This window comes from Schistocerca cancellata, chromosome 8 (assembly GCF_023864275.1).
Source record: "Schistocerca cancellata isolate TAMUIC-IGC-003103 chromosome 8, iqSchCanc2.1, whole genome shotgun sequence".
NCBI classification, from domain to species: Eukaryota; Metazoa; Arthropoda; class Insecta; order Orthoptera; family Acrididae; genus Schistocerca; species Schistocerca cancellata.
Genome location: NC_064633.1, coordinates 419833236 through 419857922, shown reverse-complemented (window position 1 = coordinate 419857922; position 24687 = coordinate 419833236). Strand labels below are relative to the sequence as shown.

General features: G+C 41.1%; 1 protein-coding gene across 1 annotated transcript in view; it reads right to left on the bottom strand.

Annotated features, from left to right (window-relative positions):
- LOC126094460 (histone PARylation factor 1) overlaps positions 1–24687 on the bottom strand; it is a 112947-nt gene that overhangs the window by 40127 nt on the left and 48133 nt on the right. Inside the window, exon 4 of the mRNA XM_049908843.1 lies at positions 22502–22638. Coding sequence (XP_049764800.1) covers positions 22502–22638 — 137 coding nt within the window. The remainder of the gene's footprint in view (positions 1–22501; positions 22639–24687) is intronic.

Sequence of the window (24687 nt, the reverse complement as noted above, 5' to 3'; positions counted from 1 at the left end):
TCTGCTAAGCAGTTTGCAATTATGCCGGAGTCAGTACCAACTGCTCCCTTCAGTGAGAGTGCAGGGATGCTGACAGGGGTCCGATAGCCATCGAGGCGCCTAATCTTGGCCCAAACCTGCGATGGAGAGATATGGAAGCCAATGGTGGAGACATACCTTTCCCAGCACACCTGCTTGTGTTGGCGAATGATGCGGTGGGCTCGCGCACGGAGCCCTTTAAAGGCGATGAGGTGTTCTAATGAGGGATGTCGCTTGTGACGCTGGAGCGCCCGCCGGCGATCTTTAATCACCTCAGCGATCTCAGGCGACCGCCAAGGCACAGTCCTCTGCTGAGGGGACCCAGAAGAACAGGGAATGGCAGATTCTGCAGCAGTAACAATGACGGTGGTGACCGAGTGAACCACTGCATCAAGGGTGTCATTGGAAAGAGGCTCAATAGTGGCAATGGAAGAGAACAAGTCCCAGTCAGCCCTATTCATAGCCCATCTGCAAGGGCACCCAGAAGAGTGATGCTGTAGCAGTGACAGAAAGATCGGAAAGTGGTCACTACCACACAAGTCGTCATGCGCACTCCATTGGACAGACGGTAAGAGGGTAGGGCTGCAGACCGAAAGGTCGATGGCCGAGTATGTGCCATGCGCCACACTGAAATGTGTGCAGGCACCATCATTTAAAAGGAAAAGGTCGAGCTGTTCCAATACTTGCTCAATGGTACTGCCTCGGCCTGTTGCCACTGTTCCACCCCACACAGGGTTATGGGCGTTGAAGTTGCCCAGTAACAGAAAAGGTGTCAGCAATTGGGCTATCAGTGCAGCCAGGACATGCTGCGGGACATCACCATCCGGTGGAAGATACAGACTGCAATCAGTAACAGCCTGTGGCGTCCACACCTGAACAGCGACAGCCTCTAAAGGTGTTTGTAGAGGGACAGACTCGCTGTGAAGGAAGTGAAGTGCAGACGCCATCAGAGACCCTTTCATAAGCTGCTCGGTTCCTATAACAACCCCGACAGCCACAGAGGGCAGGGGTGCGCATTGCTAGTAACCAAGTTTCTTTAAGAGCAATGCAGGGGAAATGGTGAAGGCTGAGAAGTTGTCGGAGCTCAGCAAGATTGTGGAAGAAACCACTGCAGTTCCACTGGAGGATGACATTATCCATGGCTGAGAAAGGTGTGAAGGGACTTGGGAGGCAGATTACGCCTCCTGGTCACCTGTTGCCACCGATTGAGTACCTGTGCAACTGCTATCCATTCCGTCTGAGGGACCGGCGAGATCCAGGTCCTCAGCAGATGCCAGAATCTCCACCTCATCCTCAGATGCAGAGCTTGAAGGTTGTGGTGGGGTGGGTGCCACTGCAAGTTCCTTGGGCTTAGACATCTTCTTCTTGGATTTCTCACACTGCTCCATGGGTTTCACCGGCTGGGAGGGCTTCACCGATTCAGTCTCCGGAACAGAGGAGGAGCGCAAAGCCCTACGACCAGCTGCTTGTGTGCACTTATGCTACTGTCGGGCGTCATCCTTCCCACTTGTGGAGACCTGGAAAGGGAGGGACCCAAGGGACCCCTCACGAGCGAGAGTTGGACGCTTCTCCGGCCTGGAAGCGGGGACAGACGTCCCCGATGGGTGGGGGGTGTTGCTCCCAAGGTAGGTGGCGCAGGAGCAACAGGGTGGGTAGTGCCCCCCATGGGCAAGGAGGCATGTGGAGTTGCACGGCTCGGCGATCTGGCTGGAATTCACTGAATTGATGGGGCTAGCATGGTTGTTGTAGCAGCAGCGTATGAAGATGTCATTCGCACAGGATGTAGTCAGTCATATTTCCTCTTAGCCTCCATATAGGTCAGTTGGTCCAGGGTCTTATATTCCATGATTTTTCGCTATTTCTGTAAGATCCTGCAGTCTGACGAGCAAGGTGAATGATGCTCTCCACAGCTGACACAGATGGGAGGTGGGGCACATGGAGTATTGGGATGTGAAGGGCGTCCCCAATCTCGACATGTGAGGCTGGAAGTAAAACAGGAAGACATATGGCCGAACTTCCAGCACTTAAAGCACCACATCGGGGGAGGGATATAGGGCCTGACATTACATTGGTAAACTATCACTTTGTCCTTGTCCGGTGATGTATCACCCTCGAAGGCCAAGATGAAGGCACTGGTATCCTTCGGACCCCGATGAACTCGTCGGACGAAATGAACACCTCTATGCTCTAAATTGGCGTGCAGCTCATCATCAGACTGCAAAAGAAGGTCCCTATGGAAAATAATACCCTGGACCATATTTAGACTCTTATGGGGTGTGATGGTAACAGAAACATCCCCCAACTTGTCACAAGCAAGTAACCTTCGTGACTGGGCAGAGGATGCCATTTTTATCAATACTGACCCAGAGCACATTTTGGACAAGCTCTCCATCTCCCCAAACTTGTCCTCTAAATGCTCTACGAAGAACTGAGGCTTTGTGGAGATGAAAGACTCCCCACTAGCTCTCGTACAAACTACGAACTGGGGCGAATAACTGTCACTGCCATCCTGAGACTTATGCTCCTGCCACGGTGTGGCCAGGGAGGGGAACGATGCCCCAGGGAGATAGGCATCTACTCCTTGGCATACGTGGGGAGTTAACGGCAGAGGCATCAGCAGAGCGATCCCCATGTTGTCAAGGGGCTACAACCAACAGGGTACATGGCAGCCCCACCACAACGGCCTGGCTACCGTGCTGGATATTAGGTACAAAGATGTCCATGGTCGTCGTCTCTGCAAAAAGCAACACTGCGCAGTGCATAGTGGTAATCGCACCCAGGAACGTATCCTCGCCCAAGAGATGGAAAACGATCGGGACAGCATTGTGACGACGAGAAAGCCGGCTAAAGTTCTCAATGCACGAAGGATACACTGCACCATGTAAGGGGCCCTTCCCCAATTGGCTCGCTCTTTGGAAGAATTTGGAAAGATGGAGGTCAAACCTGAAAGGGTACCATCACATAAGGCCGCAGCTTTTGAGACTCCTTTTAGTCGCCTCTTACGACAGGCAGGACTACCGCGGGCCTATTCTTACCCCCGAACCCGCAAGGGGACCCTTGGTGTGGTCTGCAGAACAAAATTAATTACATGTGGGTCTCTGCATGCTCTATGGCCCTGGTAGGGTAGTGTCCCAAGGATAGAGTTGAAGGTCTTACTGTCACATGAGAATACTGAGCATAACAATATCCTATTGTTGATTATAGAATATATGAATTTGAGCAAATGGCTTTAGACCATGGGGAACACCCAATTATTCCTACACTCACACACTGCTGTACAAAATTTGGCAACACAAACGTTAGAGGTAACAACATAACAGTACTTTAGAATCTGAGAAGTAGTAAGTGGTACTGGAAGAATACTTAAATTTTTTAATAAAGAATGATTCTTTTTATATTTTGATAGTTTTATTGGAAAAATACAACATAAGAATTATAACAACTGTTATTGAAGTACATCTGTGGTTGTCATTTACAGTCAGTATTACCACAAATGTACCCAAAAAGGAGAGGTTAATCAGTATTGTCATTTATAAATAGAATTTGACCCATTTTAGTCAATCTGAGTCTGTATATCTGTGCTGCTTTTGAACATAGTCGCTCACAGGCCCTGATGTTGTTCTACATAATACTTTTAGAAACAATTGATACAGCATTTGCCACAGCATTTTTCTGGTTTCCCACCAGTTTAAGAGATTGGTGTTTCTCGGCAAATATCCCTTCACTAAATATTTTCCAATTTGACAACTGCTACACTTTCTGGGTCGCGACTCGCGTTAAGTTGACAAACACTTTCATCGAACCCCCCCCCCCCCCCCCCCCCCCACATTGAAGAAGTCGCATTCATTATGGAGGTAACTGGTTGAGAAATGAGCTGTGTTTTTTTTTCCTTGAACAATATCTGCTTTCATTTCTGCAATAGCTGTCACGCAGCAGTTCTGAAATTTTTTGTCATCGGGAAATCCTTTACTTTGAATTGGGGGTCCACTAAAATTGTCTGACTAATCAATTTGTTGCTTGAGATAACCCCAAACCACTCTGATAACTCTTTAAGCAAATTATAAACCAATGACTATTTCTTGAGGATATTCTTTATTTTTATCTTTAAAAGATTTTAGTTGCAGTTCCATTTATCTAGGCAAAATTTTCATTTCTGAAGGTGAGACTGTTTCCTCTCAGTACATCCCTTTGGTTACCTCATTGAAAACTTTCAACACCTGTAAAGCCTGTGGCATTATCTCCCAGTCTGTAACTTTTATGTTTGAGGTTATCAATTGTCCACCTAAAATAGCAAGGCAAGAAGTTACGGGCTCTTCATTTAAAGTAAATCGTTGTAACATTTCATGAGTGGAATTCATCTGGTTGGGACATCTTGTTTCAGTTTCAGTCAGTCTTTTTTTTTAATTTTCTCATATTTCAGCAAGTTTGCTTAAAGGAAAGTGTTTCTCCTTAAAAAGTAAATAACTCTTTTAACCTTGTCAATGGTTTTCTGTACCGAGTTCTGAACTCTGTATTGCATAGTGAGGTTTAAAGAATGTATAACGCATGATATATGTAGAAGCTTCAGAAGCATGGCAGTTAATTTCATATTTGGCGCATTGTCTGTCGTTATGGAAGTGATTTTAAAATTGTATTTTATTTAGAACAACACACTATACCCAGTTTTATATGTTTTCTGCAATGTGTTGGTTTTTTCAACTGTGGGCACTCTAAAAGCACTTAAGTTTCATGCTTCTCATGTATGAAACATGCAGTGAGTGTATAGAAACTAATGTTTTTTACATTCGTCCACACTTCAGATGTAAGGCAGATTGCCTTTGCAGCGGCCAAATCATATTTAATTTTACCAAATAACTCATGATGCAAAGTGGGCATTAGAGAATTTTACAACTTTTTCAAAATGTAAACCATAATTTATATTTATTCTCTGCAAATCACTTTTAAAAGCTGTACATCTAATGCCATACTTGTATTTAAAGTGAGTGGCAATATAATATCAAAAAATTTGCTTATTGGTTGTTGTAAATGAAAAGCAGTTGTGGGTGAGGACAGCGTCAAGGGAAATAAATCAGGGCTTGGTCCAGAACCTGAAGACACTGATGGGCTGAATACAGCTTGATACTGAGTTTGCCTTCTGAGAGGACACCTTCTCCCAGTTGGAAACAAATGTCAGTGAGGATGGTTCACAAGAAATGATTTCTTGAATTTCTGCATCTATTGATGACGATCTGGATAGGCTTACCAATCCACATCATTCCAGAGGTGCTGTAGGATGCTACGATTTTAAATGTCTCTTCAAGTTTGACGATGAGCCAGAAGCCATGGAAATTATCTGCCGACAGTACTGGATTTTCCTTTTCGCTCGTAATTCTTCAATTGAAGGCAATGTAGATGACATATTGTTGTGCAGCACTGGTAAAATTAAAATATCTACTATTGACTTAGACATTTTAAATTGGAAAAGCTTAAAGTGAGAACAAATATACCTGCAGCACATTCTATAATCATAAGTTATAGAATAAGATGTAGAAAGCTGTGATCTGCATAACCTAGACCCATAATCATGAAGTTTGTATCATATACGGAAAGGTCTTCAACAGTCATAGTGGTTAAGCAAGTAACGAAGACCAGTCTGACAATAAGCAATGATTTCACTGCTGAAAAATAAAAATTTTGAGTAATATGACATCCAAATCTGCGCTACATAGCACGTGAACAAGAGATGGAAGGATAATGGTGCAGATAAAGGCTGGCAAAAAGCAGTGCAAATGAAGGCTAAGGCCAGTGCTTTAGGTGTTATGTACTTGTCAACTCATGGAGCCACTAGTTCTACCAGCGCATTTGTATTGTTACTGTAGAACAAAGTTGGCCATCACTTTCAACTCATTTCGACGAACTTCACCGTATATTTCAGAATATCGACATCCATATCTTCCTTCTAATGAACATGGACACCTGGCTCAAGCCAGGCAGGCTCTCCATTGTCCTAAGACACCACAGAAGTGGAAGATGAGGTGGTGGAGTAGTGGCATGCAAACACTTTGATGTATTACTGAACATGCTACTCACATTGAAGAGTAATGAAGACAAACAAGTCAAATATATTCTCATAAATATCAAATTGCTTAACAAAATTTGCCTAATCTACATCCCTTAAAGACCTTCAAAAGTAGGTGGGACAGCTTGTTTCAAAACAGACCTCTCAAAATTCGATTCAGCTTAGGAGCATGCAAATAATGCTAGTAACACTAACATCAATGTTTTACACCTTCACTGTGAAATTCAAGTGTATTGTGTCTTCTTCTGATATAACAGTATTTCAGTTTGCACCTACCCATAATGCAGCTACATCCACACCCCCACACATATATTTACCATTAAATCCACCAGCAAAGAAGTTATTACCTGGAATATCAGATCAGGTCACATCACCATATTCATGACTTACTCTCAAAAACATCCAAAGAATAAACTATAATTGACAGCATACAAAGACTTGAAGTGTATCAATGTATCTGAACTTGCACTGGAGGCATGAGATAATTTTTTGGGATGCAACTTCCATTCCATTCCTGGAGTTGCTCTATGGAGAAGCTCATGATCTAGGGAAGAGTAGGCAAAGTAGAAGCTGCAATTGATCCCATTGTTCCAACCAAGGAACTCCATGGATTTATTACCAAAATAAATATGCTCCCCAAAAAGATCAGAAACCTGAAACAAAAACCTGCACCTTGGCTAATGGAAGAGCTAACACAATTCACTAATCTGAAACATTGCACATTGGACTTACAAACAACCTCCTACTCTTCAAAATAAAACTGATTACAAGCAGAAAGCAAACAGTCAATAAATCTGAGAGAAATAATAACTAAGGGATGCTAGTACATTAATCTAAAACATAAAGAGCAGATGCTCTATGGAGAAGCTCATGTGATCTAGGGAAGAGTGGGCAAAGTGGAAGCTGCAATTGATCCCATTGTCCCAACCAAGGAACTAAACCAGTACTCAACTTTAGTGATAACCTTCATTGAATCATAAAGAAAACAGGGACTTAATAATTATTTCATTGAGATAAATGACGGTAGTCACAAAAAATTCTTTCTTGAGCTGACAACACTGTCAAAAAATCCTTCAGATCAGCATTTCCTGTACAGGACAGTTTTGCAATCCAAATGATGAAGCTTATTGTTGACCCACTACTGCTCCCTAGACCTCGAAGCTCTTGCCTGGACAACACAGCAGTTATTTGTTTATTCGATTTACCCTCACATTATTTCTAAAGGAGCAAACTTGCCTCAGGCAGTACACAATTTCACGTATTGAGTTTTATTGAAGATCTGTTAGATAACACTAGCAGGGACACAGTTATTAATTTTCTGTTTGATTTTATTTGTTAGAAATGTTTTGTGAAAGACTGTGAATGTAAAAACAATGGGTTTGTTTATAAAATAAATTTTCTGCTACTAGTCATGTTCTTCTTTATATATCTCTTTTTCCATTTTTTGGGAAATGATTTTTCAGGTGTTCTGAAACACAAAAAACATACTTGAAAATAGGAACCATTTTCTGAAATGCTCTGTGCACAAGATAAATGGAAACAAAGTTGTGACTGATAGCAAAAAAAGTTATTTTACAAACAAGCCCATTTATAATTTTCAATAAAATTTTACGGACATTTGGAAGTGTTGAAAGTTTCCCCATACGGCTTGATTAAAAAAGAGCTATTTCTGTTTCTTATTCAAATGAAACCAGATCATTTAAACTAGGTAGTAAAAGACATGGGTCAGCGATATTCTCATATATTGATGGTGCTAGTATTGTGTACACAAGGTATAAAAGGGCAATGTGTTGGCACAGCTGTTATTTGTACTCAGGTGATTCATTTGAAAAGGTGTCTGACATGATTATGACTTCATGATGGGAATTAACAGACTCTGAATGTTGAATGATAGTTGGAGCTGGACGCATGGGACATTCTATTTTGTAAATCATAGGGAATTCAATATTCTAATATCCATAGTGTCTAGAGTGCACCAAGAATACTAAATTTTAGGCATTACCTCTCATCACAGACAATGCAGTGGCCAATGGCTTTCACTTTACGACTGCGATCAGCAGCATTTGCGTAAAGTTGTCAGTGTTAACAGACAAGCAATGAACTGGGTCCTCTGGTGCAATGGAACTGGTCATAGGCTGTAAACTGTTATTTCCGCTAACTGGAGACCATTTGCAGGAATAAGGGTTTTTCCCTCCAGGCAATTCTTAGCAGTGGATATATGTTTCAAAAAACTCATGACTTGGATCACATCTTTCATGATGGCTATAGTACATGAGCATGTATCTGATATGAAGAAATATCCTCCATTGCCAGACATTGTCCTCAACGATGTTCCATGTATTCCATGAGCTGCACTGCATTAACTGGATTTTATTAGTACTAATGGTTTCGTCCATAAGCCAGAATCACGTACCTGACAACACAGCATTCTAATTTGTAGAAAAACATTAGGACAACACAAATTGGTGCCTAGAAATTACATAATAATATACTTACGAAAATCACTTAAAACATTTCATTTGTCATGAATATTGAAACAAAAAGCAATGAATGTATAACTTGCTGATGGTGTAGATGACATATACACGATTCATTATTATGTTAACGTACAGTACAAGTACAAAGAGTGAAGAAGTAGGGTACTGGAATTGCGGTACCTGTGGTAATTAGATCAACAAACCATAGTTATCTCCCAAGTATTGCTAAAATACAATTGGTTTTCAGTTATCTGACACTGTTCATAATTTTGATGTCTTACAATGTAAAAAAAAAATAAAGCTGAAGAGGGAAAACAAAATTCGTGTACAGTTTGAATCGCGCTGCATTAAAGGTTGGTTATTTGCCAGTGTGTGATAACATAGAAACAAACATGATGTGATGTAGAATGCCACAAAAACATCAATCGAATAGTGCTCATGTGCAGCAAGAATGAAGAAAATGCCAAACATGTTTACCACCCAAGTAAAGATGTGTAAGAAGTACTGGTGTCGAGGTGAGAGTCTTCAGTGATGAAGAAATTAAACATTGTGAGTGCAACAGTATGTCCACTAAGCATTGTCTCCACATCTCCTAAAACCTCGGATGGACATCCCAGCACCACGCCAAATGAAGTTTCCCTTCCGCACCTTTGTCCATAATTCGGCACCTGTTCTTTCTGGATGGCTACAGTCCAAGTGGGTTCCAGGAATGGACAGCGATGCCAGATAGAGGAAAGAAGCGATGCATGCAATATGAATCTGTGTTTATGCATTGCCAGCACCTTGAGCCATATAAACAGCAAAAGTGTCCCAATCCATTCACACATTCTGAAAGCTCATGGAATACGTGGAACATTGTTGAGGACAATGTCTGGCAATGGAGGATGTTTCTTCATATTAGGTACATGCCCATATACTATAACCATCATGAAGGATGTGATCCAAGTCACAACAAACAAGTATCCTATGCTTATGAAGGCTTACAGAAAAGGCCGGTGTAAAAATGCAGCACAATATTGATAAAGAATCTGTATATGACCAATCTGGAGTACAAAAGATTAACTGTGGGCAATGTGACACATTTTATATTGGTCAGATGGGGAGAAAACTTAAAATCTGGTTTACAGAACATTCTTACCCAAGTAACACTTCAGTTCTAGGAGCATATTTAAAAACACACAAACGTGTATTACATAATATAAATGATCAGATGATTTTGTTACATACGGCCAATAACAGCATTGGAATGAATTTGTTGTACAAGACAATTTTTTTTTCTTTTTTTTTTTTTTTCAATGCGATAACAAACCCAGAAAAAAATATTCAACGTGCAAACTGATTTGAAGAAGAAGAGTTTCTATGATGTCATTTTACTTCTGATAAGATCCTTACAGACAATAATTACATAATGGGCAGGTAAGGTTCTAGGTTTTGTGATAAGGTTTTTCCACTTTCAATTCTGTTGGATTCTCTCCCACCTTAGCTATATCCAATGCGTCACAGTGCATGTGTAGTAATAAAAAATATAAAGGAATGCTGCTAGCTTACTGAGTTTTATTCTTTTTATCATTTGGAGATTTTTGTAAGTATAGTGATGTTCATGGAGACTGAGGTTCTTAAACTACTGTACCAATTGGCAGATAGGTTAACTTGGCAGTTCTAGTGTTATAGAGCATCTAGTATTCTACTCTCACTTATATCCAGAGCATGAACACAAATGTTTAGGTATCTATTAAGATGGTGTTTTTACATGAATGTTCTTGTTATTAGCTAATGTAACAAGAAAAGTATTTTCCCCATAATTTCTCTGTCTGAAATAGGATATAAGAGACACAACTCAATGAGGGGATTTATATGATTAGTCATCTAGTACATTTTCACTGACACATAGGACCAGTGAAGACACTGGAATGAATTTGTTGGAAGGGACAAGACAATATTCTCAGTATGATAACAAATGGTGAACAACGGTGAGGTCAATTTATCTCTAGGATGACCCTTATAGTCATTAATAAATTGATAGCTGTGGGAAACTTGAATTTGTGGCAACATTTTTGCACTTTCAATTTTGTAGGGTTTTCTCCCACCTTGTCTTTCTCTAATTTTATGATGTTACACGTATATTAAGATTTTTTTTACTGCATCCTACTTTAATACTATACTACTGGTGAGATAATCCACCTGACAAATTTTTATTCTTACAGTGAGTTGAAATAGTCCACTGGTACTACCATCCAGAGTATGCATAAAACTTGACTGACACTAGTAAAATTTTAATATAGGTAGAGTTTTATTCTTGAAATTTCTATATCTGTGTGCAGACTGTTCAATACAGAACTTACTGATGGGACTCAAATGGTTAGTCACCAAGATAGTTTTTACTGTTCCAACATACCTGAGAGATAAGCATGGTTTGTTGATCTAATTACCATGGGTTCAGCAATTCTAGTCCCCACTTCTTCACTCTTTGTACTTTTACTGTGTGTTAACAGAATAATGAATCTTGTAAATGTCATCTAGAACATCAGCAAGCTATATGGAGCTGGAAAGGCTTAGGGACAGGATATGTAGTAACATGGATGAGCCACACAATTGTAAGATCTCACCTTATCCTGTCACTAATTTTAAATACATGATTGTTAATGGTATTATGAGAAGGAAAGTTGCCACTCACCATATATCGGAGATGTTGAGTTGCTGATAGCCACAACAAAAAGATTTTCACACTTAAAGCTTTCGGCCAATGGCCTTTGTCAACAATACACTCACAAATGCGCACACTCACGCAAACGAACTCACACACATGACTGCAGTCTAAGGCAGCTGGTTTCTGTTGCTGGTACTGCAGTCGTGTGTGTGTGTGTGTGTGTGTGTGTGTGTGTGTGTGTGTGTGTGTGTGTGTGTGTGTGTGTGGGTGGGTGGGTGGGTGGCTGGGTGTGTGTGGGTGGCTGGGTGTGTGTCGGCGCGCGTGTGCATGTGTCTGCGTGCACACTTACATGTGTCTATTGTTCACAAAGGCCTTTGGCTGAAAGCTTTAAGTGTGAAAATCTTTTTGTTGTGCCTATCTGTGACTCAGCATCTCACTATATAGTGCTTGGCAACTTTCCTTCTCATAATATTGTCACATTCCATCCCAGATTTTCCATTGTTTGATTGTTAATGGATCATTTAAGTCAGGTCTCGCTTTTGTTTCAGTCTGTGCTATAATTTGTACAATATTGTGGTACTGTAATTTATACAATGTTTCATTCTCAGTCTTTAGATGGTGATCAGGTCAACTGAGACCTTGATGTATGCTTTTCTTTCTGTCTTTTTCTGTGTGTAAGGATGGCATGATGGTAGTACAAAAAATTACTATGCTACATGACAATAGCGATAATCAGATTTAGCTTTCTTTGTGTTATTTGTCACATTTTGTAATTGAATAATGTACATGTCAATATATCTTCATAGGTATATCTTCAGCATAAGGAGATCATTGGACTGTGTTGCTAGGTCACTTTGTATTTGTTGTTGTCATCATCTCATATGAATAGGATGATTGGTACACTTGTAAATGCTACGGTGAGGTTTTTTATTAAGTGTGCCATGTGGATTAAAATATTCAATGCTTTATGTTTCAATATTCATGACAAATGAAATGAGTTATTATGTGATTGCTAGGCACCAATTTGTGTTGCCTTAATGCTGTTCTACAAATTGGAATGTTGTGTTGTTGAGTACTAGACGACAGCTTACGGCTGAAACTGGTAGTACTGATAAAATCCAGTTAATGCAGTTCAGTGCCATGAGCTTTTTGAAACATTTGCATGCATGTATAATCCCAAACAACAATGGAATTTTTATGGATAACATGTGCCACATCGCCAGGCCATAATTGCTCGCTTTTGGTTTGAAGAACAATTTGGAAAACTCTAGCGAAATATTTGGCCACCCAGATGGCTTGACATGAATCCCATCAAACACTTATGGGACATAATCAAGAGATCAGTTTGTGCACAAAACCCTGCACTGGCAACACTTTTGTAATTATGGACGGCTACAGAGGTAGTGTGGCTCAATATTTCTACAGAACTTCAAACAACTTGTTGAATCATTGCCACATCAATACAAAATTAGGAGGTATCCCATGACTTTTGTCACCTCAGTGTATATATTACAAGAATAAGAACAGACCCAACATCGCGCCCTGTGGTACACACGTGAAAATTATTCCGTTCTGAAGATGATGTTTCATTGTGTACACTACCTGGATTTCTTAATGTGACACCCTGCACTTAAAAAAAAAAAAAAAAAAAAAACAACAACCAACAAGAAACTAGTTATCAGCAAAATCTACACCATAATATTTTATGTAAGCAAAGGCTTGCAACAGTAGCAAAAATGTCTGGCACTTTTATACTGACAATGCGGTCAGTAGCCAAGAAGAATTATATTGACAGCCATAATATTTGAGCTTCTCTTTAGCCAGTCACAGAAAATCACAACTGCATTGTAAGATGCCTCATGTGGAAGACATGCTCTTGTCTGTTTAATATACTCCAAAATTTTTGCTACTGCATGTGATAAACTGAACTTCAATGTTCATCTTTGGCACACTAGTGTAGAAAATGTCATAAATTCAATTAAGTTAAAAAAAATCAGTGTAATCCACATGTTTGTTTACATATTTAAGACAACTTTCAGGTTTCTCTTAATGAGAGTGTGCATGTACATTATAACTCCAATTCAAAATTCTAGATATGTTACTGTTCACATCTTTTTCCATAAACTTTTATGGGCTGTGTCACACCTTATGGGTATAATTTGTGAGGTGTTGATGTATTCTGGTCAAGGGTTCTCTCTTCAGGTGCCAACCAGCTACCGCAACACCAAGCTGACTTTCGTTCATTGCTGAGTCTCATGGCCCCTACAGGGTAGTTATCCACTCTTTGTGTTATACGGGATGTAATAGCTCATGCATCATCTGGGTGAGCTCTGTGTCATCAATGGACTATAGCCGAGACCATACACGATAACTCTACCATGTCAAATTGGCTACCTCATCGACCTTTTTTTAAAAAAATTACGTAAAAACTCCTTTCCTCACATTTTCCCATTCATGTTTAAGATATGTATTCCTAAATTTACAAAGAACCATTGGATGAGATTTTTTTATTTAGATCATCTGAAGGTGAAAAATGAATGGAGATCAAAAGAAATAAAGAGAAGAGCAACACAGCACTTTGTTTGGACCATCCCAATTTTGTTTCAGATAAACTAGTACAAACTCCAAAGTGATTGAATGAAGTAACTTATCTCTTGTTGGGTTTGTCTGGAGCAGAAAAATTTCTGTTTAAATCACTTGATAGAGGGTTTGTAATTTTATTTGCCCTTTTTTCCATAACAAAGCATAAACAGAAACTACTTCAGTGCGAGTAAAATTATTAAATGTAAAAATTTATAAGAAGTGTTATATTATAGACTTTATTGATTCATTGTTAAATAGTATATGCACGTGTACTTTGTGTATTGTGTAACACGCCAATTCATTGAATGGGTGTATGTAGCTGTTATAAGTGATAGGAGGGTACAACTTTACCAATCTGAGAGGATAGTTTTAGCAACCTGAGGTACAGGTTGTTCTGCTTACACAGGGTATATACACTGACAAAAACCACAGGGTTTTTCCAGATTTTCCAGTTAAAAACACACTTTTTCCTGGGTGAAATTACACTATAAACGGGGTAAAATAAATATTTTTCCATGTTAAGTGACAATATACTTTCCCTTGGAGCTGCAAAACCTATCAGTCCTTTGAAAGGTAAAGGTCCTACACTGGCATAGGACTTCCCAGCATTTTAGGAAATGAAATCCAGCAATAAACAACGTGTTTTGGAAAGATCTTTGAAGTGCAACAGTATGTCCACTGCTTATTTTCATACTGGAAAAGTATATATACAAATTCCACCAATTACAGCACAGTAGCTTCTGGAGCTCTGACAGAGAGATTGCACTGCATGATGCACTTTTGTCAGCCAATCATACCTCACATCAAGAGATATCGCCAGCCAATGACAGCAGATATTCAGAGCATTAGACAAGTTACGTAGTCAGCCAATAGCAAAATCACTGTTACGTAGAGCGACCACACGAAGAGGAAAATTTAATGGTTTAAATTAATATAAATACAGTATTGCTATTTGAAAAGCTGAACTTTCACATATGATATTGGACGTCAACAATTTTTTTGCTGTTTTTCTCTGAAGGTATGGTTAGGCAGGAACCTAAGAGTGCTTTGGAAACCAATCTTCAGTATCTGGTGTAATTCGTATTTCTACTTTTGTATTACACAAACAAGCAGTCCAAATAGTGATGCGCATCAAAGATCTTTCCAAAACACATTGTTTTTTGCTGGATTTCATTTTCATAAGTGCCTGGAAGTACAAAACCTGTAACCTTTCAATAATCTGTTTTTCAATAACTCAATTTATTTAAAATTTATTTCGTGGTCATGGCTGCAGTAATTTAGGAGAAACTTTATGAAGTAAAGTTTATACTTAACTGTAGTTGGTATCATATTTTCTTGAAAAGTGATGCAACAACTTTTACATTGTTTTTATACAAAACTCCAGCTACACTGTACAATACTTGAACACCCACTAACATAGGGCTGCAAGCACTCACTGCAAGGTCTGAGGATCTCTGTGAGCACTCAGCATTCTGAATGACAGACTGAAGTGGTAATGAAGGATGGGACAGAATAGGAACAGTCACCACAGCATCAGCTGCTCACAACAACACCATCCAGTGACTGGATGAAGGGGGAAGAGAGACCACTGTGAGCTGAGGAGGTGAGGTGAGGTGAGGCAAGGGAAGTGAGCCAGCAATCGGTTGCATGAAGGAAGAGCCATCACTTTCAGCAACTAACATCATTATATGCCCGCTCAGAATCCCAATACTGTGAAATGCCATAATCATACAGCTGCTGTTAATGTGATTTAAATACAAATAAAGCAATAACCATTTATACACCCAATACAAATAAATATAACTTGATATATGTAAAGTTAACAAAAAGTGTTGCGACAGTATACGTGATTTTCCGACATGTAGTATGTTCTTGAGACGATCTTTCGCTACCGTGTATATAGCACAATTCGGTTTGTTTTTGTATCCTATCTTTGCAACGAACATTCCCAGATACGGAAGCAGTTACTAGAGAGCACTCCGCAACATCTAAAGTCTCCAGCCATCGGATCAAGGGCAGCCGTTCTGATTCCATGGTCCAAATACACAGAGCCATTCTGGCACGGAAATCCTTAAATACGTTTTACAAGGCAAGTAAAATGTGAAATATTATCCACAGTGTTTCCTTTACTGTGGACTTGATTAGGCAGAAAAATATGGAGAGGGGGACATCAAAGAACAGCTAGCAAACACAATGTGAACACAATAACACCTGAAGAGCATTTATTATATTTTTAGGTGTGAATAGATACATAAAGTGACATAATTAATATACTGGATGTGAAGTAACACATTATTTTAAACTTTAGCAGGTAAATCATTCCTCTACAAGTAAATCAACATGTACGCTGGTATAGAATCTAGGCTTTAAATTAAAATCGGTATATGTACAACACAAGGTATAACAAGTCCTAAAGCAATTTGTAAATTTTACATACAGTACACAGTACAGCACCTCTGTCGTAAAGTAATTGGGAGGCAAATTTGTTTGTAACTGCAGACTTCATAACTGAGAAATCATGGATGGGAAAATAGAGCCGAGGGAGATGGGGGGAGAGAGGGGGGAGAGAGGAGAGGGGGGATGGAGAGGGGAAGAGGGTGGAGAGGGGGAGAGTGGGAGAGGGAGAAGGGGAGGGGGGAGAGAGGGGGAGGGGGAGGGGGAGAGGGTAGGGGAGAGGGGGAGGGAGAGAGGGGGAGGGAGAGAGGGGGAGGGAGAGAGGGGGAGGGAGAGAGGGGGAGGGAGAGAGGGGGAGGGAGAGAGGGGGAGGGAGAGAGGGGGAGGGAGGGGGGAGGGAGAGAGGGGGGAGGGAGAGGGGGGAGAGAGGGGGAGGGAGAGAGGGGGCGGGAGAGAGGGGGAGGGAGAGAGGGGGAGGGAGGGAGGGGGAGGGAGAGAGGGGGACGGAGAGAGGGGGCGGGAGAGAGGGGGCGGGAGAGAGGGGGCGGGAGAGAGGGGGCGGGAGAGAGGGGGCGGGAGAGAGGGGGCGGGAGAGAGGGGGCGGGAGAGAGGGGGCGGGAGAGAGGGGGCGGGAGAGAGGGGGAGGGAGAGGGGGTGGGAGAGGGGAGGGGGAGGGAGAGGGGGTGGGAGTGAGAGAGGGGGAGTGAGAGAGGGGGAGGGAGAGAGGGGGCGGGAGAGAGGGGGCGGGAGAGAGGGGGCGGGAGAGAGGGGGCGGGAGAGAGGGGGCGGGAGAGAGGGGGCGGGAGAGAGGGGGCGGGAGAGAGGGGGCGGGAGAGAGGGGGCGGGAGAGAGGGGGCGGGAGAGAGGGGGCGGGAGAGAGGGGGCGGGAGAGAGGGGGCGGGAGAGAGGGGGCGGGAGAGAGGGGACGGGAGAGAGGGGGCGGGAGAGAGGGGGCGGGAGAGAGGGGGCGGGAGAGAGGGGGCGGGAGAGAGGGGGCGGGAGAGAGGGGGCGGGAGAGAGGGGGCGGGAGAGAGGGGGCGGGAGAGAGGGGGCGGGAGAGGGGGGAGGGAGAGAGGGGGAGGGAGAGAGGGGGAGGGAGAGAGGGGGAGGGAGAGAGGGGGAGGGAGAGAGGGGGAGGGAGAGAGGGGGCGGGAGAGAGGGGGCGGGAGAGAGGGGGCGGGAGAGAGGGGGCGGGAGAGAGGGGGCGGGAGAGAGGGGGCGGGAGAGAGGGGGCGGGAGAGAGGGGGCGGGAGAGAGGGGGCGGGAGAGAGGGGCGGGAGAGAGGGGCGGGAGAGAGGGGCGGGAGAGAGGGGCGGGAGAGAGGGGGCGGGAGAGAGGGGGCGGGAGAGAGGGGGCGGGAGAGAGGGGGCGGGAGAGAGGGGGCGGGAGAGAGGGGGCGGGAGAGAGGGGGCGGGAGAGAGGGGGCGGGAGAGAGGGGGCGGGAGAGAGGGGGCGGGAGAGAGGGGGAGGGAGAGAGGGGGAGGGAGAGAGGGGGAGGGAGAGAGGGGGAGGGAGAGAGGGGGAGGGAGAGAGGGAGAGGGAGAGAGGGGGAGGGAGAGAGGGGAGAGAGGGGGAGGGATAGAGTGGGAGGGAGAGAGGGGGTAGTGGGTGGGAGGGGGAGAGGGAGAGGGGGAGATGGGGAGAGGGAGATGGAGAGGGGGGCATGGGGGGGGGGGGGGAGTGAACAGGAGTGAAAACAAAAACGAGGAGAATCGTGGAGAGAACAAGGAAGGAGCGAGTGAAGAGCAGTGACCAAGATTTTGAGCTAGAATGAAATGGAATCAAAGGGATATGCCAATCACCATTCAGAACTTTGGTCAGACAGCGTGGCACCCGTAGCATCTTTCATCTTAACAACTGATGCGCCCCACTGTAGACGTAAAATTAGCTAGAAACACACAACTGATTACTGGAGTAAGACGGGTTGATATTCTTGTCATTGATAGTTTCTTAAAAGGTCAAAGAAAGCTATTAGTAATTTCATAACTTGCGATGATTGTCGCTTGGCAGAGACCGGGTTGTCAAACCTGACATACTTGCTTTTCAAATCACCCAATTTATCAGTAGTCGATCAGTTTGCTCGGCTCACCTGACGAGTTCAGTTCTGCTCACATGTGGAGCAAAGTTTTATTAATTGACAACGTGGATACCACTCATTTGTGTCATATTTTGTCATGCGTAACAACAAGGCTCAACCTTATTTACATCTATCGGTCCTCTCTCTCCAATAAAAGTTGCCCACCAACAATCATTGAGACAGTGCCCTGTCAATTTGTTTTCAAGACAGCACGCTTTCAGATCCAGCATTCAAGGACTGGTCGATGTAAGTACCCACGGACCTTTTATAGTGCTAAATGTGAATATGTCCAGGGACCCCTATAACATCAGTACTACAGGAAGATCGGCTCTTACAGGTCACATGACAAAATCCAACCAGCATATCGCAAAAGCAGCTGCCATGAGAAACACAGCAAGTTTGTATGTCTACACACGACTGGCAGTGAAGACTTCAACCCAGCAGGCAGATTCTACTTCCACTACCACATCTACAGATTCAGCTGGCCTGACAACAGCAACGTTGGCTGCTCTAATTGTTTGCCTCCGCAGAGGGACCTCACTGCAACATCAAAACCCAGGGATAAACTGTGAGGATTTGATCAGATGACAATAAAGGATGAAGTAATAAAGGCAGAAATACTGTGGTGTTTGTGGTACATCATTTCACACAAGTCACTGCGTAGTTCAGTGAGCGACATGTTGCTTTTCCCCCACTACGTTCCCTAATACTGAAGTGGCCAGGAGCATCCACTTACAAAAGGACAAAATTGGTTATACCATGCAATACGGATCCCTTATTTGAGTCTGAAGTTAAAGCTGACCTCATAAATGTATCATGGGTTGTTGTTTCTTTTGATGAATACTTCAACTAGGTGTGCAAAAGAATACAGATGAACATTTTAGTGCAGTAAAAAAATCTAGTGTGCACCCTTTACTACGCATTGGCTTTTCCAGGCAGTTCGACAGCAGCTATACTCGAGTTCAATAAGAAAATATCCAGTGAAGCAATGAAAAAACTTTTTTACAAGTATTTATGGGCAACCCTAATATCAAACTCGAGTTCTTAAGGGAACTTAAATTTTTTTGAAAGAAACTGAAGGGACAGACACGGTTTTATTGAAAACTGGGACTTGTGGGCTTCATGTTGTTCACGCACCTTCAAGTCTGCAATACAGGAGACAAAATGGATGATAATTCACATTTTACATGCCTTGTAAAATCTTTTGAAGGACGTCCCTGCCAGAAGAGCTCTGTATATTTCGACAACGGGATCAGAACTGTTCTCTTAAAGTTGTGCGCAATTCAATTTCTGGAGAATGTGGAAGTTGCCGAGCAAGCTCTAGTAATGCTTCCGTTTCTCCAAATATTTGTTCCAAAGTTGGAAGACAAAACAAACCAAAATGTGCTATCTACAAGGTAATGAAAGTTCACCTCAAGGACATGCTACTCAGTCCACAAACTGCTTTTTCCAAGACTCTTGCTGGAGACTTGGCACCTTTTCTAAAGGATTTCCAACCTGATTGACCAACTAGCACCATTGCTCCATTCTTCTTTGACAGAGGTAATGGAGACAATGATGACATGAATTGTCCAGCCGACAAAGATCCAGCCATCAGTTATTGTGGACAAAGAATCCAATCCTTTGGGTGTAAACCACATTAAGACTGGGTTCACTGTAAAAAATGAGTTTAGGAAGTACAAGTCTCTCACAGCCCTTAAAGTCACCAAGTTCTGGAACAAAGGCAGAAGAGGAATGATCTAGCTCGTGTCAAAGCTGATGGACAAATCGCTCCTAAGTTTAAGTTGACAAAATCTATTAGCTGCTCTGATCCCGCCATAGCGTGCAAGGAGGCTGATCCCAAATGATTTCATTCTTTCTGTAGATTTTGGTAGAGAGTAGTTGGGTGGACAAAGATGTGCTGATAAATCAGAAGGGCAATACACTTCTGTTGTAAAGAGGAACTGCATGACAATATTCAAAATATTCAACAAAAAGGAGGAATGGTTGGATGAGTTCTGTGTGAAATGTCTCAAGAACTAGAATGCAATGTGCCATGCACTGCAGAAGGCATTAGAAATCGCACTCACTTTGTTGCAAGGGCAAGCAGATGGAGAGTGAGGATTCTCCGACAACAAAGAGTGCCTCTTTAAGAACATGAGGAAAGAATCTGTAGTTAGCAGAAGAATGGTAACAGTGCAATCAAGACACATCGTGAAGTCCAAGGAGTGCCCCTAACAAAGTCCTTATACACTCCGCAAGAGACTCACGAGATCAGTATGTTAAAGATCTCAAAAAGGAAAAAGACAAGGAGTCCAGGAAAAAGTATGATCTGACTACAAGGAAGACTGCTGACGCAGAAATCAGAAAGCTTGAAGAGAAGAAGGCAAAACTTGAGGGTGTTCAGATAGAGTGAGACTATATTACAGAATGCTATCTTAAAAAGCTCCAAGTGAGTTATTCTCTAAAGTCAATTCCTAAACTATAGTACCTGTTCTTACACTATAGCACTTAGTCCTAAATTATTTGTTGTATTGTCTAATAATAATTAAAATGTTTCTTTTAATAATATGTTTTAAAAACAAATAAATATGAACTCCCAAGGATGTTTAAATATACATTTCAAAATGTAACTTTCGTGATTCAAAAATGATTGGGTAATAAACCAAATTTAAGAAATTAATCAAGTATTAAAACAAAGAAAGACCAAAGCCAAAATTTAGAAACACGAAAATCTGAAAAGAAAAGATTTTAAAAATGGACACAATACTTTATGGAAAAAAATCTCTTTGTTATTCTAAAACAAAAGAAGGTAACTGAAGGTCTTTTAAAAATGACAGACTTCAAGTTTTTGTACGTAAAAAAGAATAATAATAATAATAATAATGATGATGATGATGATGATGATGAAATCAGAGAATCTGAGGAATGAAAGTGCTAAAAGACATACTTGTCCTAACCGAAAGCAAATTTCAGAGTGGTGAATAGAGTTGCTGCACTTGACACTTGTTTTCATTTTATGTGAACCACCTATCATTCTAAAACTGGAATAATTTCATATGGGAGCAAGGTAAGAACGTACTGCTACCTATCACTTGACTGGTGCTGGCTTCTGTTGTCTATTTACAGGATTACTTAGAAAGAAGCAGTAGCAAACGTTAGGAGAAGACGAGACAATTCACTGGCAAAACAAGGAGAAAAGAAGCAAACTGGTATTGCACCAATGTATAATTTTTTATTTATGAAAGAACAAAAACAAATATGAAAACTAACCTTGAAGTTTGGTCTTTTTTAGTGAGTATTACCATTTATGACACATCAAACACAAATGTGGCAGTAAAATTTTAAATAATGGCGTAAGTGGCTAGTCTTCCGGGCCTGAAAATTTTTAAATGGCTGATCCTCCAAGTGTTAATACTTCAATGAGAGTCAAACGCTCCACGATTTAAGAAATTTACTGCACATTCTCCAATATAATGTAATCCATCTTCCATGGAATTTTACTTTGAAATTAAACCATTCGCAATATTTTCCCATGATCTGTCAGAAATGTAAACAACTGTGATGTAATGCCCTTCGAATGCACATTTGTTGTTACGAAGTACTGCGTAGTCTTTGTCATAAAGCCTCTGCCTCATTTTCGTGTCAAGAGACTCGTGTGTGCACTGCGTTTTGTTGTTGTAAATGGTCCATTTTCCTTGCAACTAAAGTTTTATTTTGGTGTTACTCTCTTGTTTACATTTCATTGCTGCATTATTATTTAGCAGTAGAGGGCTTAAATTTTTTTGTTAGAGTATCAGTTCTTAAAAGACAAACTTACACAAATTTAACTGAAAACTAATACAATGAAAAATTCACAGAATTCTAAAAAATCCCAAGTTTTCCCAGGTGAAAAACTCCTGGGTTTTTCCCACATCTCCCGGTTGTCCCAAGGCATATACTCCATTATATCATAAAAAAGAATGTTTTTATGAAATTATGGAAATTCTTTACAGTTTGTTAGGTGTATTCTAACATCGAAAAAAAATTAATGACTGTTTGACAAGCTGGACGAAAACATTCCCTTGTGAGATACAAGGGTGGCATAAATATGGACAATTTCACAGAATATCTATAAAAAGGTGCAGTGCATGTTTCATGTCAAAATTTATTAACAAATTACTTAAAAATAATAGAAACCTGATAAACATTCATTAGATGTTGGAGCATGTGAGATTTGTATTCCTCACTATGATTATGAACATTTACTGCTCCCAACAACTATTTACCTGGAATTCTGGTGGGTCATAGTAATATCTCCAATGGCGAAGATATTCTGATTTCTTGTACTTGCTTCCTGGACCCAAATTTCCACACAAAACATCAAATGGTCCTACCAATGTCAGTCCAACTGGACATAATGCCTCTGTTGGGAAAAAAAGGTATATTAGAGACATGCAAATGGGAACTGGTGATTTCGAGTCAAAGCAGCTCTGTACTTTATTAAGCTTTTTAACCTCTACGCAGAATGAATCAATACCAAGTTAAGATATCTAGAGTCAGGCTAATGCTCTCTAATTATTTTGTACAGTCAATCTCTTCTTGTACAATTTGAAACTTATGTTACAGGAATCAACAAAACTGCTATTGCTAACATTTTTATGCATAATGCATCCTACAATATCATTCTATAAATCCTTCACCCAGTGTTGGTCAACCACTGAATATATTATCACAGTAGTAACAATATATTATTATTATTATTAAGCAATGGAAAATCCAGGGTGTAAAGATGACAACATTATGAAAAGACTGGGTTGCTACTCGCCTTACAGAGGAGATGATGAGTTGCAGGCAGGCACAGCAAAAGTATCAACAATGCAAGAAAAGACAGATTTGCTACACAAACATGACACACTGAGTTGGAGACAGGCATAATGAAAATACACTTTCACATTAGCTTTTGACCAAAGCCATCTTCATAAAAGGAAACAAAAGCATATTCATTCATGAGGCGTACTTGCTTGTGTTAATGAATGTGTGTATATTTTCTTTTGTGAAGAAGGCTTCAGGCGAAAGCTAATGCATAAGCATATTTTCATTGTGCCTGTCTGCAACTCAGTGTGTCATCTTCACTGAGAGTAGCAATTGATCTTTTCCATGTATTGTTGATATTACAACCTGAGTTTCCATTGTTTGATCAATTTCTTTACTTAGAGAAAACTTAGGAGAGAAATAGAAGAGGAGAATAAGAGTGGTGTGTGTGTTAGTGGGATAGAAGGCTGTGTAGTGCTGGAGTGGGAGCAGGGAAGCAGATAGATGGGTGAAGGACTTGGACTAGCGAAGGTTGAGGTCCGAGGGGTTATGGAATCATAGGATCATAGGATATATGTGATATGTGGTTTATTCATCTCATTATGTACAATTTTCAAATCATTTGATTTGATGTACAGAAAACATGTCAAGGTTTACTAAAGAAACTTTTTTCACTTTTTTAAGAGAAATACAAAAGTTTACATTATATTTTACATTTCTAAGTTACAGCTACACATGTACATAAAATAATACATGTAATACAATCCCTGTGTTCAGATTGTGAAGCTGTCCGCAATGAATTCATTGACAGAATAATAACACTTTTCCACCAGAAGAGTAAAGAGCAATCTTTTCAGTGAACCAATCTCCATTTTAAATATATTACTGCCTTTTATTTTATTGAAAATTTTTAACCCCATATACTCTGGCGTTTGGGCATAAAGTTTTAAACGATGTGTTGGAAGTTTGAAGTTATCTCTGTGGAAAGTGCTGCAGTTGTGGTCAAAACGGAAAGTGTCTAGTGTATGTTGATTTCTATATAGGAACACCACCATCTCATATATGTAAAGTGAGGGGATAGATAGTACTTTTAAATTTTTTAACAGTGGTCGACAGGATTCCCATTTTTTCAACACACGTGTTTCTCATTACTTTCTTTTGTAATACTAGGAACCTAGTGACATTTGCTGAATTTCCCCAGAAGATTATGCCATAACGAATAACTGACTCAAAGTAGCAGTGATAAACTATCTTTCTGGTATCCATGTTTGTGGCACCTGACATAATACACATTGCAAATGCTATGTTGTTCAGTTTATTTGCTAAGTAATCTATGTGTACCATCCAATTTAAATTTTTGTCGAGATTTAGGCCTAAGAACTTCACGTGGTTTGCTTCTGTGATATCCTGATCATTGCAAGTTATTTTTATTTCACTCCTTTCTACTGATTTAGCTTCAAATTGCATCATTTTGGTTTTAGTTACATTTAGTTTTAGTCCATTTTGATAGAACCAAGATTCAAGTTTTTCTAAAGTATTTTTGGCTTTTTCTGGAATATTTTCAGATACCTCATTTTCAATTAGAACTGATGTCTCATCAGCAAATAAGACTGAATGAACATCAATAGCAAGTGGTAGGTCATTTACGTAAAAACGAAAC